The sequence below is a fragment of the Crassostrea angulata genome, chromosome 3, assembly GCF_025612915.1.
Source record: "Crassostrea angulata isolate pt1a10 chromosome 3, ASM2561291v2, whole genome shotgun sequence".
Lineage (NCBI taxonomy): Eukaryota > Metazoa > Mollusca > Bivalvia > Ostreida > Ostreidae > Magallana > Magallana angulata.
In genome coordinates, this window is record NC_069113.1 from 6,154,345 (window position 1) to 6,170,838 (window position 16,494).

At 34.8% G+C, this 16,494-nt stretch overlaps 1 protein-coding gene across 6 annotated transcripts in view; it reads right to left on the reverse strand.

Moving 5' to 3' along the window:
• LOC128178611 (uncharacterized) overlaps positions 1-14,905 on the reverse strand; it is a 51,196-nt gene extending 36,291 nt beyond the window's left edge. For all 6 annotated transcript variants that reach the window (XM_052845863.1, XM_052845860.1, XM_052845858.1 and 3 more), the window contains exons 1-7: positions 14,749-14,905; positions 14,527-14,596; positions 12,651-12,767; positions 6,117-6,233; positions 5,766-5,798; positions 3,195-3,256; positions 2,852-2,970 (exon numbers count right to left, since the gene is read on the reverse strand). In XM_052845863.1, the coding sequence (XP_052701823.1) occupies positions 2,852-2,970; positions 3,195-3,256; positions 5,766-5,798; positions 6,117-6,233; positions 12,651-12,767; positions 14,527-14,596; positions 14,749-14,795 (565 nt within the window). In that variant the 5' untranslated portion in view covers positions 14,796-14,905. The remainder of the gene's footprint in view (positions 1-2,851; positions 2,971-3,194; positions 3,257-5,765; positions 5,799-6,116; positions 6,234-12,650; positions 12,768-14,526; positions 14,597-14,748) is intronic.
• Between the last annotated feature and the right edge of the window lie 1,589 nt (positions 14,906-16,494).

Sequence of the window (16,494 nt, forward strand, 5' to 3'; positions counted from 1 at the left end):
TTTTAATTTTTTCCCCCCAAAATAATAATAAGTCGAAAAAATTAAATCTAATAAATATTTTATGATTAAAGTCTTATTCTACGAAAGTCTCAATTAAAATATCCAATGATATTCCCTTCAATCGCATATAACTCTTGTGCATGGTTACGTTGTTAGTTTACTACAAATAAAAGTAAATTGCATTTATTGGCTCAAAAGTGCTTAAAAGCCATGTTCTTTCAACTATCAGTTACATGTATTATTATAAACAACAGGTGCCTAAACATCTTGGGGCCTAAACATCTTGGGGCCTAAACATCTTACCTGGGGCCTAACCGTCTTGGGGCCTAAACATGTTGGGGCCTAAACGTCTGCAATTCACTGCATGCACCATCTGCATGATCATGAGCACGTTTTTGAAAAAGTAAGTGAAGTAATGAAAACATATTCGTTGAATGGCAGTTTAAACAGTTATTGGAATTTAAAACGAAAGACTGTGATCTTTTATAATGAGTTTAACAGTATAAGGCAGTCCCTATGACCACAGGCACCTGAATTTTTCGCACCGAACTTTTTAAAACGTATGTTAAGTAAAATGAGGATAACAAACAACACAGTGTTTTGGTTTCTTTAGTGCCTCTGATCTTAGTTTGTCAATGAAATAAATTTATAATTATTGTTTTGAAAATTTTATGTATTAGATCATTCAGCACGGAGTTGAAATTTCGTGACGTCAGCTGATGGCTATCGAGCCTCGGGACGAAATTCCAAGTCTGCGTGAATTTTAGTTGATAGCATTATCAATGCGTTGGATTTAAACATAAGGACGAAACGTATAGTGAGAAATATCATATTTGAACTCAATGTTACACGCAAACCGGTAGGCATATCTTATTTATGTGGCAAATCGAAGCCTGAATCGACGAGGGGGTCAAAATGGCGTTGCACACCTTGTGTATTTATATATAGTAGGGGTAGAATTTTTCGATATATGACTTATTAAGCGACTGATTGATAAAAATTCAGGTGCCTGTGCTATGACAATGCGGGGTGTCGAATCGAGCAAAACGCTCGTTATTGACATCGTTGTGATGCATGAACAAATGATTAAAATTTATTTAAACAACGCCAAATTTAGGAAATTATTATTACATAGTGTAAAAGTACATTTTATATGATTTACATTTTTATTACTTATGTTCTACTCGCATCTTATAGTCAGAGTTAGAGTAGGCCTAGTGCAAATTTGTAGCTTTATATAGATTTATAGATTGAGTAAGTATATGATAGGCTAACTTGTTTTAATCTGAAAACAATTGTGCTTATATGAAATCCATTTATCTTCCCAATAGGTGTCTGCCCTGGTGACTGGGTTACACAGACCTAAAGAAAACCATGCAAAAAAAAAACCCCACTGATTTTATGATCAAATGATGCAACCAAAAAATAGTGAAGACAGAATTTGTGTAAGACTTACATAGAAAAGCATATTTATAAACAACAGTGCTGAAGTCTGACCATTCCATTGTGGGCATTATTGTGATATTCGGCTATTTGTGTTATATTGTTTATCTGTGAAATTAAATCGGAAAGCATGTACAGGAGACCGTCATAAAAAAGACATTGAGAATGCCTTAAAGAATCCGTGATTAATTGTAACATGACCAGTGACCGTGTAGGGCTTAATTGTGAACTACGGGTAAAAGTATCGACCTAATTTCCGAAAAAATATGGTATATGGTTTGAACTTCGCTCATTGTGAACTTTTGACAAGTCCATCTGTGCATGCATGTTGTGATCAAACTGCATTCAAGTTTATCGATCTGCAGCAACAAATCATCGCCTATCGGTTGAGTACCATTTGTCAAATTTCAATATGGTTTGTTCATCAGTTTTGTGTTTATTTTTGAAATTTATAAAATGTGTAAAATTTTAAGTTAATTACTTGTGTCCTTTATCTCTAATTTTGCTGCAACTGTTTAAGTAAAACAACATCTTTGTCAATCACCAGTAGAAGTTATTTGTTAATTGATTGAAAAGCATAGTACATGTATAAGTAACTCATTATTAAATGATTATTAGTGTTTATTAATTGTTTTTCTTATGTTGTAATATCTTAAAGTTGCCTATGCTAGTTGCCTATGTCTATCTGTAAGCTTGCAGCAAATTTGCCGCAAACAGTTTGCCGGAAGCTAATTTGCATACGAATTCTGAACTTGCTGCAAATTTGCCGCAAACAGTTTGCCAGAAGCTAATTTGCATACGAATTCTGAACTTGCCGCAACTTTGCCGCAAACAGTTTCCCAGAAGCTAATATGCATACGAATTCTGAACTTGCCGCAACTTTGCAGCAAACAGTTTGCCAGAAGCTAATTTGCATACGAATTCTGAACTTGCCGCAAATTTGCTGCAACTGTTTGTCGCAAATTTGCAGCAACCTCTCTGCAAATTTGCGGCAACTGTTTGCCAGAGGCCTTATATTTTGGTAAGGGAATTGTTCTCATGTTTTTATGCTGTATCACTGGGGTAATATTAATCGGAATTTGACATATAATACTGAGTTGTTTGTAGTGTCTGGATTTAGACTGCTTTTATGTACAATTTCTGGGTCAGGAGCTCCACTGGTCAATTAACATTTAGGTTATTCATATGTAGGCTAGGAACTCTACTGACTGAGTTCCCTTGTGTAACTCTAAGCTCTGGAGCCTGAGCTAAACTGTCTGAGCTCTGCTGTCAAACTCTAAGATCCTCTAATGCTGAGCTCAACTGTCCGAGCTCCACTGTCTACATTTAAGCTCCAACTTCAGACGGTCAGCGAGTAAAAGTTTTGTAATACCTTGGTAATCTGAGGCAGGCCCACTTTCAGACTCACCTTGTACGTATGGTCCTTCTTTGGGGTGTTCCCTGACTTTGAGTGTAAATTTTTCTTTAGCTTTGTACAAAGAAGGCCTCAGCAAATCTTTCACCCTCTCGTTATAGATCTCAAGATAACTGTAATGACAAAATAAGCCTGATAACAATGGCATACTGAACTGGAATTTACAAAACCAATATTTCTTTATAAAACATTGTCAAATAACTTTTCATGCTTCCAGAGCTTGTGCGTGACATGGTACAAAATAATCGTCTTTACATAAAAGAATCATTAATAACATAAATGCATCGTTATTGCCATCATTGATAAGTTTTGTGATGTTCTAGGTTGCAATTTTCACCTGATATCGACTCTGAATGTAACATTTTCGCTCAGACAATCATCCACGTGGCTGAATAGGCCCTGAAACACACAATAAGAAATCAATAAAAACAAACCCCTACAAAATATTCCCACAACAAAACGCAAGTACTTCATCATTCAGATCTAACTTGGTCTTTCATGAAAAAAAAAGTTGCTGAAAGCTCACGTTTACAGAAAAATCAAATTTCATTTCTGTCTATTGCTGATTCATTCAAGAGATTGAAAACTAATCATATTTGTAATTTTCAAAAATGTTTTGTAAAGATGTAAAATAAATATTCACTTTTTTGGTCAAACACAACCCTGTATTGTGAAGAAATAAAGGGGGAAGTGTAAAGACAGGATAAATTTTATGTCAATTCTTTGTAACTACCAACTTAATACTAGCATTGCAGCAAATTCACAATAAACTGTAGTTTTGGAGTAATACGACTATAATATTCAATAATTTATGGCAACATGTATGTAACATGCAAGCAGGTTTATTGAATATTTAATAATCACTGTTCATACTTGAGGAATCAATAGTCTTTATTGTAATCAAAGCATAATCTGATCTCAAATCTATGAACAATGATGAAATCAAAACCAACAAAATGCATGCACTGCAAAATGTGCACACAAGCAATAAACGGGGATTTTTTCCCTAACATTATGGAATCAAGACTTTTAAATTAATACAAGGCTCAGCAAGATTTTTATTGCAATAAGAAAACAAAGACTGTGTAACTCTTTTAATCAGATCTATGGATGAATACAAAGATTAATGAAGTGGCAGCATGACTGTATGTGTTTACACAGTGACTAATAAAATGCTACGTTAAGTACAGCTTTAATGTACAGTAAGAAAGTTCCCTGTGAAGATCCAATATCAGCAAGCCTGGTCAGTTACTGTTTGTTGTCAGAAATGGCAAGAATTTCGCAGAACAGATGAGGCATGTAACAGAAGAGGATGTACAGAAGCCTGGGCGAGGGGCTCCACAAATCTCTGAGAGAAAACACAAAGTTTGCTCCTCACAGAACTGCTGATTAAAGTCTTCTTATCTGGTTCATTTAAAATTTGATTGGAGAGACTGTATGTTTTATGTAACAGCAAAGAGGGTAATGTAAGGGAAAAGTCTAGTCAAACTTCTTGTGGAGGGTTAAAAAAACAGATGTCGGGATTTGGTAATCCTATCTAAGCTCAATAAGAAAGTTTGGCTGCGGTAGTTATCTTCAAACTGATCTACAGTGTTGGGGAGAACTAAGACTGACCATTCTAAATGGCTGGGAGTTGTTTGGACAGAGCGTCTGTGTTTGACCATTAGGCCAGTCAACCCCAACTATTTGTCTACATCTCCCCCGCTGAGGGGAGAAGAGACTTCATTTAAATATTGTAATAAAGCCACCCTGAAAGATCAAATGATCTGTACACTATAAAATCTACATGGTCTCTGAAATCCTGCCCTGATTCAATAGGTTGTGTATTGATCAGAACATCCACCCATATTTATTATCCGGGGACACAAAACATAGCCAAAAACAGGTGTAATGTAAAAGTCAATTCTAAGGAACTTGTACATTCAGAGCTATCAGAGCTTTCAAAAAGAAAGGAATAATATAAAAATAAATCATCATTCAATGATTGAAATTATTGGCATCCTACAGTCATGTTAATTGCATGACTTAAAAAAAACCCACAAAAATAACCACCATAATTTGTAGAATAAGGCTTTGAGCCAAGTTCTGTGCTTGAAAGAGTGTACGTTATACAGCTAATCGGGATCAGTTTAGTTCACAAACCCTCGTGAACACTTAGTATACAGGCCTTGTAAGGAAACTTATCTTCAAATGGCTTTATCATGAAATGCACGGCGGAATAATGCAGAAAATAGGGGAACTTTGACTTGTTGCGGATTATTCGTCTCACTTTTACAAAAACACCCCACATACAATAAGAGGTGTAAAGATATGTGCTATTTACTTGCCTATTTATTTATGTGAAAATGTCCTCTTATCAAAGCCATTTCAAAGAGCAATACGTAGGTACTATTGAAAAGGAGTTAGAAGATAAGGTAAACCATGGTCTGAATGTTCCAGTAGGCTGTTTGAGACTGATGCCTTGTTATATGAAGATAGATGACTTAACCTTAGGTTTCCCTAAAGGGCCGGCTATTAACGTTTCTGGTATTCTTGAAAAGACAAACGGAAATGCAAATACAAGTTCAAAGCTGTGCTTTGAGTAAAACATATACTTTAATTTAACAGAGTGAAGCAGTTCTAAAATAAACGATTTTCAGAGATGGTTTATTTTTAACAAGCAGAGTTAATTCTACCACTTCAGTTGTGCAGATGATCAAATGTTTAGTTGTTTCTACTGCAGATAAGCTGAAATAAATTCTCTCACTCTTCTGTCTACCTTAAGCACTGTCTATGTACTTTGGTTATCATATACGAGAGCAATAATATTTCAGCTTTATGGAATTAAGATATCTTCTCTGCATGTCTGGAGCTATTGTAATTAACAATTCTCTAGCATCTTCAAATAATTAGCAGAGTTCTTTTTTACCTCACATATTCTTGGAATAATTCCGAAGTCATCCTGAAAAAAAGAAGATAAAAGCCTTATCAATTTAAGCACATTCCACATGTAAACAGGCGATGCGAAATTTTACAAATGTTATCTAATCATTTACCACAAAGTTAGGACTTTCAAACTCATAACTTTATTTAAAAAATTACGCGTAAAAATTCAATCGCCCTATTTTAAGACAAATTCGTAAAAAATCACAGCAGTAAAAATTACCCGTTATACGGTAATCATTTACCACAATGTTAGGACTTTCAAACTCATAACTTTATTAAACATGTAAAAAGAGAAAAATTTGATGGCTTCAGATTCTTTAAATTTGATACTGACCCTGGCCCCCATCATTGTGTAAGTCTTCCCTGTTGAAGTCTGTCCATAAGCAAACAGACAGGCATTGTAGCCCTCAAAGGCGGCCTGTAGAATCTCTGTCCCCAGGTCTTGGAACACCTGAAAGACCACAGGTACTCAAAGGTAGAATAAGGAATGTACCAAATTCAGCTTAATTACTCAAATATCTGGTTGCTTGCATAAAACAGATTTAAAATAATATGTTTGTTACAGATCAATTATTAATAGAGGAATATATTAATGAACAAGTTCTCGAGTTTTCGTTTTAATGTGAAGTAGAGGAAAATTATCCATTCTTTCAATTAAGCTTGCCTGAAGAATTCACTGCCAGTTATAACTGAATTAATGTTTCTTAGGTTTTTTAATAACAGATGATCCCATCCAGTCACCTGTCACATAGATTACCGCTACAATGTATTCCTAGCATGTAATGGAATTTCTCTGTAGGAACAAAAAACCAAGTGATAATGGCAGCCATAAGCCGCAAGAAGAGACTCAATCATGAACCCTAAAACCAATCAGACTCTGTAAGATAATGCAGGGAGAAAAGGTGCAAAATTGAGCCACAGTCCAAAAATTGTAGGAGGAACTTCTCATTCATGCCTAAACAAAAGTGGTGCTACAACGGAAGCTATATTTCAGGGCAGCACAATGACTGAACACATCATAGGGAGCTGTGCTTCAAACCAACAAAAGAGGGATCCCTGTATTGCAGATTTTTTACCTGGGTGCCGAGGTGATCTACATTGACTACAAACGGGTGCAGCCCGATTACACTACATAACTGGGCTATCAGGCTTAGCACTGTAAAGGTGGATTTTGATTATCATGCAATAAAACATCAATTCTAATAAAACATTTCACAGCACACAATTCACCCTTTATACTCTAAATACAATCATGGAAGCCTCCATCAATGCAAGCTTAGATACTCTATTTTTCACATGCTGTTAATGCATGGGAGAAATTTCAGATTTAAAACTTTTATTTCTCTACACATTAGCTACTGCTTCACTATTCACATATACCTATCTCCCCTAAACAAAAGGTCATTCTCTTGTATGGTCGCCTGGTTTACCCTGCCCTCAAAATTTTGCGTATTCTTATTCAGCCCACTTTTGTTATGAACCCCCCTGTTCAAGCTATTTGTTGACTTTCATTAATGAGTTTTTTCAGCACCTGTATATACTCATTATTAAACCTAGTCATTCTGGCTTTTGAATTCTGTTTAAATTGTTCTGACTTTGAGTATTTGCTGACTAAACAACCAAACCATAAAAGTTCTCCAGATTTTAATACTTATGAAAACAGATACCATAGGACTGAGTAGAAACGCATGTGCTTCTAAACCTTTGACCTGCCTCATTTAAATCTGAATCTGCCTCATTTATATCTGGATCTACCTCATTTATATCTGGATCTGACTCATATATATATGGATCTGCCTCAGATATCTGGATATCTGCCTCATTTAAATCTGGATCTGACTCATATATATTTGGATCTACCTCATTTATATCTGATTCTGACTCATATATATCTGAATCTGCCTCAGATATCTGGATATCTGCCTCATTTAAATCTGGATCTGACTCATATATATCTGATTCTGCCTCATAGATATCTGGATCTACCTCATAGATATCTGGATATCTGCCTCATTTAAATCTGGATCTGACTCACATATATATCTGAGTCTGCCTTATATATATATCTGAATCTGCCTGATATATATCTTGATCTCCTTCATATATATCTGATATCTGCCTCATATATATCTGGAGCTGTCTCATTTATATCTGATTCTGACTCATATAAATCTGAATCTGCCTCATAGATATCTGGATATCTGCCTCATTTAAATCTGGATCTGACTCATTTATATCTGAATCTGCCTTATATATATCTTGATCTGCTTCATATATATCTGAATTTGCCTCATATATATCTAGATTTGCCTCATTTAAATCTGGATCTGCCTCATATATACACTTTATCCTGCCTCACTTGTGCCTCAGTCTGTCTGAACTTGAACTCTTCCTAAATGCATGTACCAAATACAAGGAAATTTTCCCCTTCATTTTATTATCATGCTAGTATTTCAACAATTTGATGCAATAATATAAGATTTATTTCACTAAAATGCAAAAGATTCGTCCATTGACACATTGCATTATTAATGTTTTATTGATATTAAAATGGGTGCCCAGGGAAACAGTGGCAGGTAACAAAAAGCTTAATAAAAAAAACAACTAACCCAAAAACAGACAACATTTTTTAATAAAGTACAGAAAAAAAAATGAAATAAAATTAAAACCTGAATGTTTAAAATTGGAACTAATTATACTGCACAACTTCACAATTAACTTGCCTCATTTGTAAATAGCTGATCTGAACTTTGACTTGACCTGCTGCCCTTATTTCAAGATTTGCTTAACCTATACTTCCCTCATTAATCAATGGCCTTCATACAGAAATATTCACTGGCCCAAGAATGGCCATAAAAAACAAATCTTGCACTAAGTGCAATTTAGTGAAGCATATTTCATGCATTGAACATTGGCCTGTACCAGTGTTGATTTAGTGGAGGTGTGAATTAGAAGGGAAAAAATGACTTGATCCTAATGACTTTAAATGTAGCACAGTTTATGGCCACAGAAATATTTAGCAGCTGAGTGCAAATTAACAAAATAAAGCAAGTCCTTCCCTTACTGGTCAACAAAAATCCCCGGGAGAGCTCCATAGAAGAAAGCAAACCTAGCATTGATACCCAGATGTTCCAATTCAAAGGAAACATTGTATCAACGTACCTACATATGAATTATAAAATGTTAAAAATATTTCAATGCATAAAACATGTTTTAAATCAAAACTTACTAAGTTATATTCAACTAGTCCAAGTGTAGCCCAATGTTCAATGCATGCAGTGTGTTTCACTGAATTGCACATAGTGCAAGATTTGTTTTTCTTGGCCATTCTTGGGCCAGTGAATATTTCTGTAAGGCCATTGATAAATGAGTAAAGTAAAGGTTAAGCAAATCTTGAAATACAGAAATACTGAACTTGAAAACAGTAATTCTACCTATGAAGAATATTCTTTTTTCGCAATGAGAAATAATCATATCTCCCTGAAAATACTGCTTGGCCAAAAAAATAAAATTTATCGACCATATATCTTGTGAATGAATGGTTTGATTCTTATCACTTCTTAAATCAATATGAGATAATCACCCTGCATAAAAATAGATCTTTGATCTTCCACACATTACAAAACCAGTTCAAAGACTGAGATAGCATGTCAGTGATATGGGGTACCTAGGATAACATCACTGTCACAGACTGGAGCGGAGAGGGGTGGAGGGGGTGGGGGGTACCTGCAGACATGAAAAGGTTGACAGCATCATCTGACAAACATATGATGCCAAGCAATATATTTTCATTTGATATACCTACAGGTATGTAGAGGTTGAAGCATCATCTGGTCATTGCAATAATGATGCAAAGCATTATTTGTGTATTGGATGTTTAATCCATTTAAACTTTAAATCTGTCTCATCGCGAATTTGACAGCAATCTTTTACGGTAAGCTGAGAATGAGAAAAAATGAAGAGAATTGAAACAATGCAATCAAGCCATCTTGATTTAGCTGTTCATCGCCTGTTTTATAACAATTCTATCTGTTCATTCAACTGCAACAAGATCATCTATATAGACAGGTTTTAACACTGATTGTCAGAGGAGTTTAAATGAATCAAATAAATTGAACCTGATAACACAACAAATATAAAACTGTTCCCCCTCAAAGAGTAGAGGCTAAACTTTTGTGGCAGTGTAAATAAATCTTTGGGATTCCTATGTACAAGAAGAATTGAGATCTATGTAGCGACAATACTGTGGTTTCCTATTGGCATTGTAGTGTTAGATTGAAGCAAGGAATGAACACAAACAAGACAATTGCCTAGCAAAGGAAAAAAAAAACATGGACAGCTTCACACATGTTCAATTTCAGAAAATGAAAATCTTTATTGACATTCCGACTCCCTTTTGCAGTGCATGGAATAAGGTTCATATGTACACGGGGTTTTCCTTTTCCCTCTTTTTTCGATTTCACCCTTGCCTGTGCAAGGAAAGCAAATATAAGTTCAAAGCTTCCAGCAGCGATCTTCACTTTGAAACTGACACAGAGATTGACAGGAGCAGTGCCTAGCATGCAGCGTGAAAGTCCGAAGACAATACTGGTGATTAGCATGTTATAGTGCAGCTGAAGAGTATTCCATTCACTGTAAAATCTCAGAGCTGCATTCAGCATAAAACACAGACCATTTAAAACGCCTGGGGTGCTCCTTAAAATCATAGAGTATTGATTCACGTCAAAAATTCCAAAGTTTGACACATTAAGTACTACATATGATATCAAACTAAACATTAATATTGAGAAACTGGTATCAATGTTTGCCTTAAAAAATCAACGCTAAATATATGATGGTGGTGCTCCTGCGAAACAGCCATTTCTGTCATAGCAACTTTATTTGTCTATACTTAATATATGATCATAATTGATTCAACTAGGGACAGTGGAAGGAATCTCTTATCAGGGCACCAGGAAAACACACACCCTCCATGCTACTACATGGACTGCAGTCCCTCAACCAAATACACAGACAAGAATAAAGTGGTTTACATTCTGATTCAAAATTATCCAATAAAACTCTCCAGTGTACAAATCATTGCTTCCTCAGAATTCCATTAGGGTTTTAACAAAGACAGGTTTCAATATACAACAGTTGATCCCCCTCTTATCAAATTTCAAAAAGCCACTTATTGCGGGACTTTTGTTTGAAAATGTAATACACAACAGGACTTTCAATGGCCGCCACCTCTTAAGACCTGACAGAATTAGGCAAAAATCTGTTGAACTTTGGAGTCATTGAAATTACAAGCTGGTAGACCAGACACCAAATTGGAAGCCTTATTCTGAAGTATTATAACTTGAAAAACTGTGTCAAAGGCCACTTAATATCTGCACAATTCCGCACCTTATGGATAAGATATTTTGAACTATCTTCAAATCCAATCTCTTTTCTATGAATTTTAATCTGCACTTATCACTGTGTAAACTCCCCAGGAAACAAAGGCACCTGCCTTGGTCAGCTTTATTCCACTTCAGATTGTTGACTGAAATATAACCCAGAGAAGGTGATCCAGCATTGTGTGACCCCTTGGTGCTGGCATCACAATCATTGAGGTTACATATGTACACATAAGTAAATCTCAATTTCTCTTCATAACTCAAAGAAGTAGCAAAATTTGTTTTCCAAATATTTACCCATCTTTGGACAATAACAAAATTAATTCATTTAAACACACACAATACACACTTTCATGGGGTGTGCTGTAATACATTTATATATCTAAAACAGAATGATGTTGAAAACAAGGTATTGCCCTCTTTGGACGATGCCTCCAAGCAGAAATCTACTGTATGTGTATTGGGGTAAAAATCAATCTCACTTGAACCACTTGACACAATTCCCCATCATCCGACTCTCTCAAAACAAACATATATCAGAACTTCTCCCACCCTGGAATGTTATTAACCACCCCCTCCCCCTTCCCACAGTGTGTCCAAGATATACCATGTTGGCTGGCCAAGGATTGTTTACTCTTAGCTAGGTTCAGAAACAAAGGTTTGCTATGCTGTATCAATGGTAGGCAAACACTCGGGTCACTGCTTTGGCTATTGAACTTGTGAAATGTCCCCACTTTGGACTGTAAACACTTGTTACCTAATCTACTACTTTAATAAGCCCAATACACAACATGTCTACAATGGACAATCTCAAGGACCCGTGTACCATACTATGAAATCAACAAAGCATATAACACTACATGGTTCCACTGAAGTTGAACAGACTCAAAGTTGATAAAATAATCACTAAATTAACATGTATTGAATTCCTATACATTTCCACAGCTAGATTTCCTATAAAAATACACGGTTCAGAGTCAATACATGGAAAATGTTTCAGGCATGTTACCTGCAGATTTATTTGTTGTATATTGTGCTTATATGTCAAATATCGAGTAAGGTAAGGTATGACCAGCTGTTTCCATTTGTATACACACAACCCTATATATAGCTTGAACATCCACAAAAACACACAAAACCTATTCAGAGTCTGTATTTGGACAACAACATGGTGCTGACAAGCTAACAGGACATGAGAAGTCCCCACTTAGGCTAACTTAGCGGAAACTGACCAAACCCCTACGTCCAACAACCAGCAAGAATTGAGTCTGGAATCCATCTCTCAAGATTTTCTCATTCCTTCTGAAACCTTTTATAAATGACTTGAGTAACAGTCTATTGCTCTTGCTCTTTCTTTATTTTTGGATAAAAAAAGAAAGGTATAGATTTCGAATGTTGCATATTTTACATATATTAAACCTTCTGGTAATCATGGGCTGTGGGATGGAGTTAGAGAATGTGGGTGGGAGGGGAGTGTGGATACTCACCAACTGCTGTGAGGCATAGCCTGGGGTCTGGGGGGCACCACTGGAGTCATAACAGTAGTCAAATGTAAAATGTTTGACTTTCTCCCGACTGTCTCCGTAATCAGAAGATTGATCCACCTGAATACAAGGGGAAAGGCTTTATCACATATTGAGAAAGACATGTGTATTTTTATTTTTATTCAAATATTTACCATGCATTTAAATTAAATATACAGGTTCTCAACTTGTACATACATATATGCAGGATTTTTTTTTATTCTGAGGTGCACTAATGAATAACACAAATATTGAAAATATTGATAAATGAATTGTAAAGGTACAAAAGCTTTCTAGTGTTTGATGATATCCTTGTCAAACAAAATGCTGTTTCAAAATGGCATGTTCCTACATATATGCTGATTAAACGAAACTCACTACTACAACTTCAAAATAATAAATATTCAATAACTTTCACTTCAACATGGTTATACAGGTTCAGAACAGCAAGTCATTGATTTAAGCATGAGAGTATACCTTTACAGCACTAGAAAGTAGTGAGATTTGTATAATCTCTCAACAACACACTTCTTGTCTTGCACATTTAATTTCTTGAAAACCCTACTCTACAAAGTTAATTGTAAGAAAAACCTATTTGTCTAGCGGGATTAAATCTTTAAACTAATCAGTGTTCATTCACAGTTTTTTACTGTATTAGCTACATTATTTCAAGTTTATTCCTTCAGTGCTTACTAACTTCTACGTAAAGCTTTATCATGATACGATTACACATATTAAACGTTCAAAGCCATTTGATCTAATCAGAATTGTTTGGTTGGCTCTAAACTGTTCAATTGATATCTGCCAATTTTTTGACATGCTTCTGGAAACAAATCCTGTTTTTAATCATGAACAATTTTAGCCTACTGCTGAAAATTCCTTTTTTGTTGAAAACAAAAGAAGAATATGGGATTGCTACTAATATATTTAAAAAGAGAATTATTTTTTAATAGCATAGTTTTTTTTCCCACGTATCTATCTTAAGGAGAAGCTGAAGGTACACTCCAAAGTATTTATGGCTTGCAATCCTATTTTTTTTAAATGTCTGTCAAATGTGTCATAAATTTAGACAATCCATACAGATCAGTACCATTGTAATGCAAATGGCTAGAGTAATATGATTTAAAGCGAACACTTTCACTGTTATAGTCAGTCGCATGAATGCATGATTTTACATGAACCACAACTTCAATAGCAGAAAACATAAATTATTGGATTTCTTAACACTCCATGCCCAAAATTATCGTAGAATGTTGAAAGACATTCTCAAACTGAGTCATTAAGAAGAAAAATTGACGTTTTTAAATGCATTATTTTACATCAATATTCTCATGTGAAGATTCACAAGGACAAAATTAAAACCATTAACAGTTATACTCTAGATGTAACATGCATGGATAAATACCGGTAGTGTAAACATTTACAAACAGTGTAAAAGATTATCAAATTAATCTGTTTGGTACAATGAAAGAGACAGGCATAGTTAAGATAAGATGATATCTGTGTGCTTTGGAGGAATCTGCCAGCTGTCCCACAGCAAGAGCTTAATAAGCAACACATGAGTTGTAAAAATGTAAAGGAGCACACTCTGGACTTCGTGTGGCTGTACCCTCTGGCACACATCCTGATCGCCCAAACCCACTAAAATATTTCTGGAGGGCATTGCCATACACTTGAATGATATAATCCATGGTTGTTACAAACACAAAATACACGATGTTCCCTCCAACACACATAACACAAAAATTTCTTTACTGGTATCCAAATACACATTGTCATGACGCATGTATTTGAATTAACTTATTTACCACACCACAAATCTTTAGATCCGTGCACCTACCTTCGCATTGAGGATGCTGAGGCTGTCCCCATGGACCTCCACGATGGATTTCCCGTTCCCATCCTTTTCCCTGGAGTGAATTTAATTCCAAATATTTTACAAATAAAAAACAAAACTGCGTTAAAACTTTAAAAGAAAAGTAAATGTCGACTTCTTGAAGTTTGGTTGAAAAAGTTACAATATTGTGAATTTTGCGCAAAAATTATGAAAACATCAACTTACCGTTGACTAAGTGGACGAACACGGACAGCTACTTTTACATTGCTCATATTTAATCATTATCCACAACTACCAGTGTATAATCCCAAGAGCGGTATCATTTTCACTACTTGCACATCGAAACGTCAGTGCTCCACTACGGCTGAGTAATCAAGGTTAGCCAAACGTTTTGAAATGTAGAGTCTACAACTCGGAGCCGGTCAGGTCATTAGGTGGGCGGTCCGCGATATTTAAAAATATCGATTAGGTGTGTACATTTAAAAAGTAGAAAAATAATTCTTACCTGTATGAAAATAAATTCAGTTTTTAAAAATGTAATATTTAAAAAATAGTGCATGAATTATATCATTTTTTTTCCATAAAATTTTGTTTTATTGAAGTTAAAACTCTACAAAGAATAACTTAGAAGTTTTAAAAGTATTATGCTATGACTCTATCCTAGTTTCTTTTATGAAATAATAAAAATATTCACCACCCAATTAGAACAGCATTTCAATTGCAAAAACGAAAATTAAATTTATTTCTACAAACACTTCAAATCAACTCAACTTTTTTTTTTAAACCGAACAGCTGCATGGGTTTATTTTACAGATCCATTATTAAATAGATGTTTCATAATTCCAATTGTTTACTGATGTAATAGGAACTTGTATATGACATACTGTATAAGAACATACATTTTTTTTTTTTAATGAAATAAGAAATTGATTGCAATTATTGAAATACACGTACCTTGTATTTTAATTCAAATGGTTCTTAATTATCTTAAAAGCACCCCAAGAAAAAAAAAGACTTGTTCCAAGCATTTATTTTTAAGAAAACATCAACTGTAATTCACTAATAGTCAAACTCTGTAATCATATGGAAACAAGGGAGTCAAGGAGGCCAGTTCAGCAGGAAGAGGGGGCGCTAAAAAGCTGTCCCTCGAACTCGCTATCCCGCTATGACACAGTTGTTCATGAGCACCTGTTCTAGCTGCTGGATTGACCGTAACAGGCAAACAGACAGACTCTGGACAATGAGCACTACTATACAAGATGTCTCAAACAAACAAAGGTTTTACTATTCAGATATCTTTATTATATACTTCATTTCTCTCATCAATAAACCCACATTGACAACAATGTCAAGAGCATTTATTCAACACAAAACAAATGAAAAGGAGACATTAATGTTTGAATTGTAAATTACAAATAATATGCTGTAGTTAATAACAATTAATATTGCTAATCCTCTCCCAGATATAAAGTCTTAAATTAAACATATACTGTGGATGACAACAAAATTGTATTCATAATCCAGTCACTATATTATAAAATGTAGTGAAATTTCTACAACAGTCATTCACTGTACATTATATAGAAGGAAGTTACACAACCACTGTATTTTTTAATCTTATAATTATTTTGCAGGAAGATAATAAGCTTTAACCTTGTTGACAAACTCTTTAATATAGAGACAAATACTCAAACACATGCATAACTATATGGGCTATAGATTAAATTTGACAACTGATCATATATTTTCAAAATACCAGTAATGTACATGTATTAGAAAATCTTGTGTAATTTATAATTAGACTTCAAATATAATAAAACTGTAAATAAAACAAGAGGTGTCTGGAGTACTGCAAAAGGAATCTTTTAATGTATTTCAAAAGGACTTGCAGTTAATTTCTGCATTCCGCACTCTTGATTGATAAATCAATACTAGTACTGCAAATGGCTAGAGACAACTTCTGTACAAAAC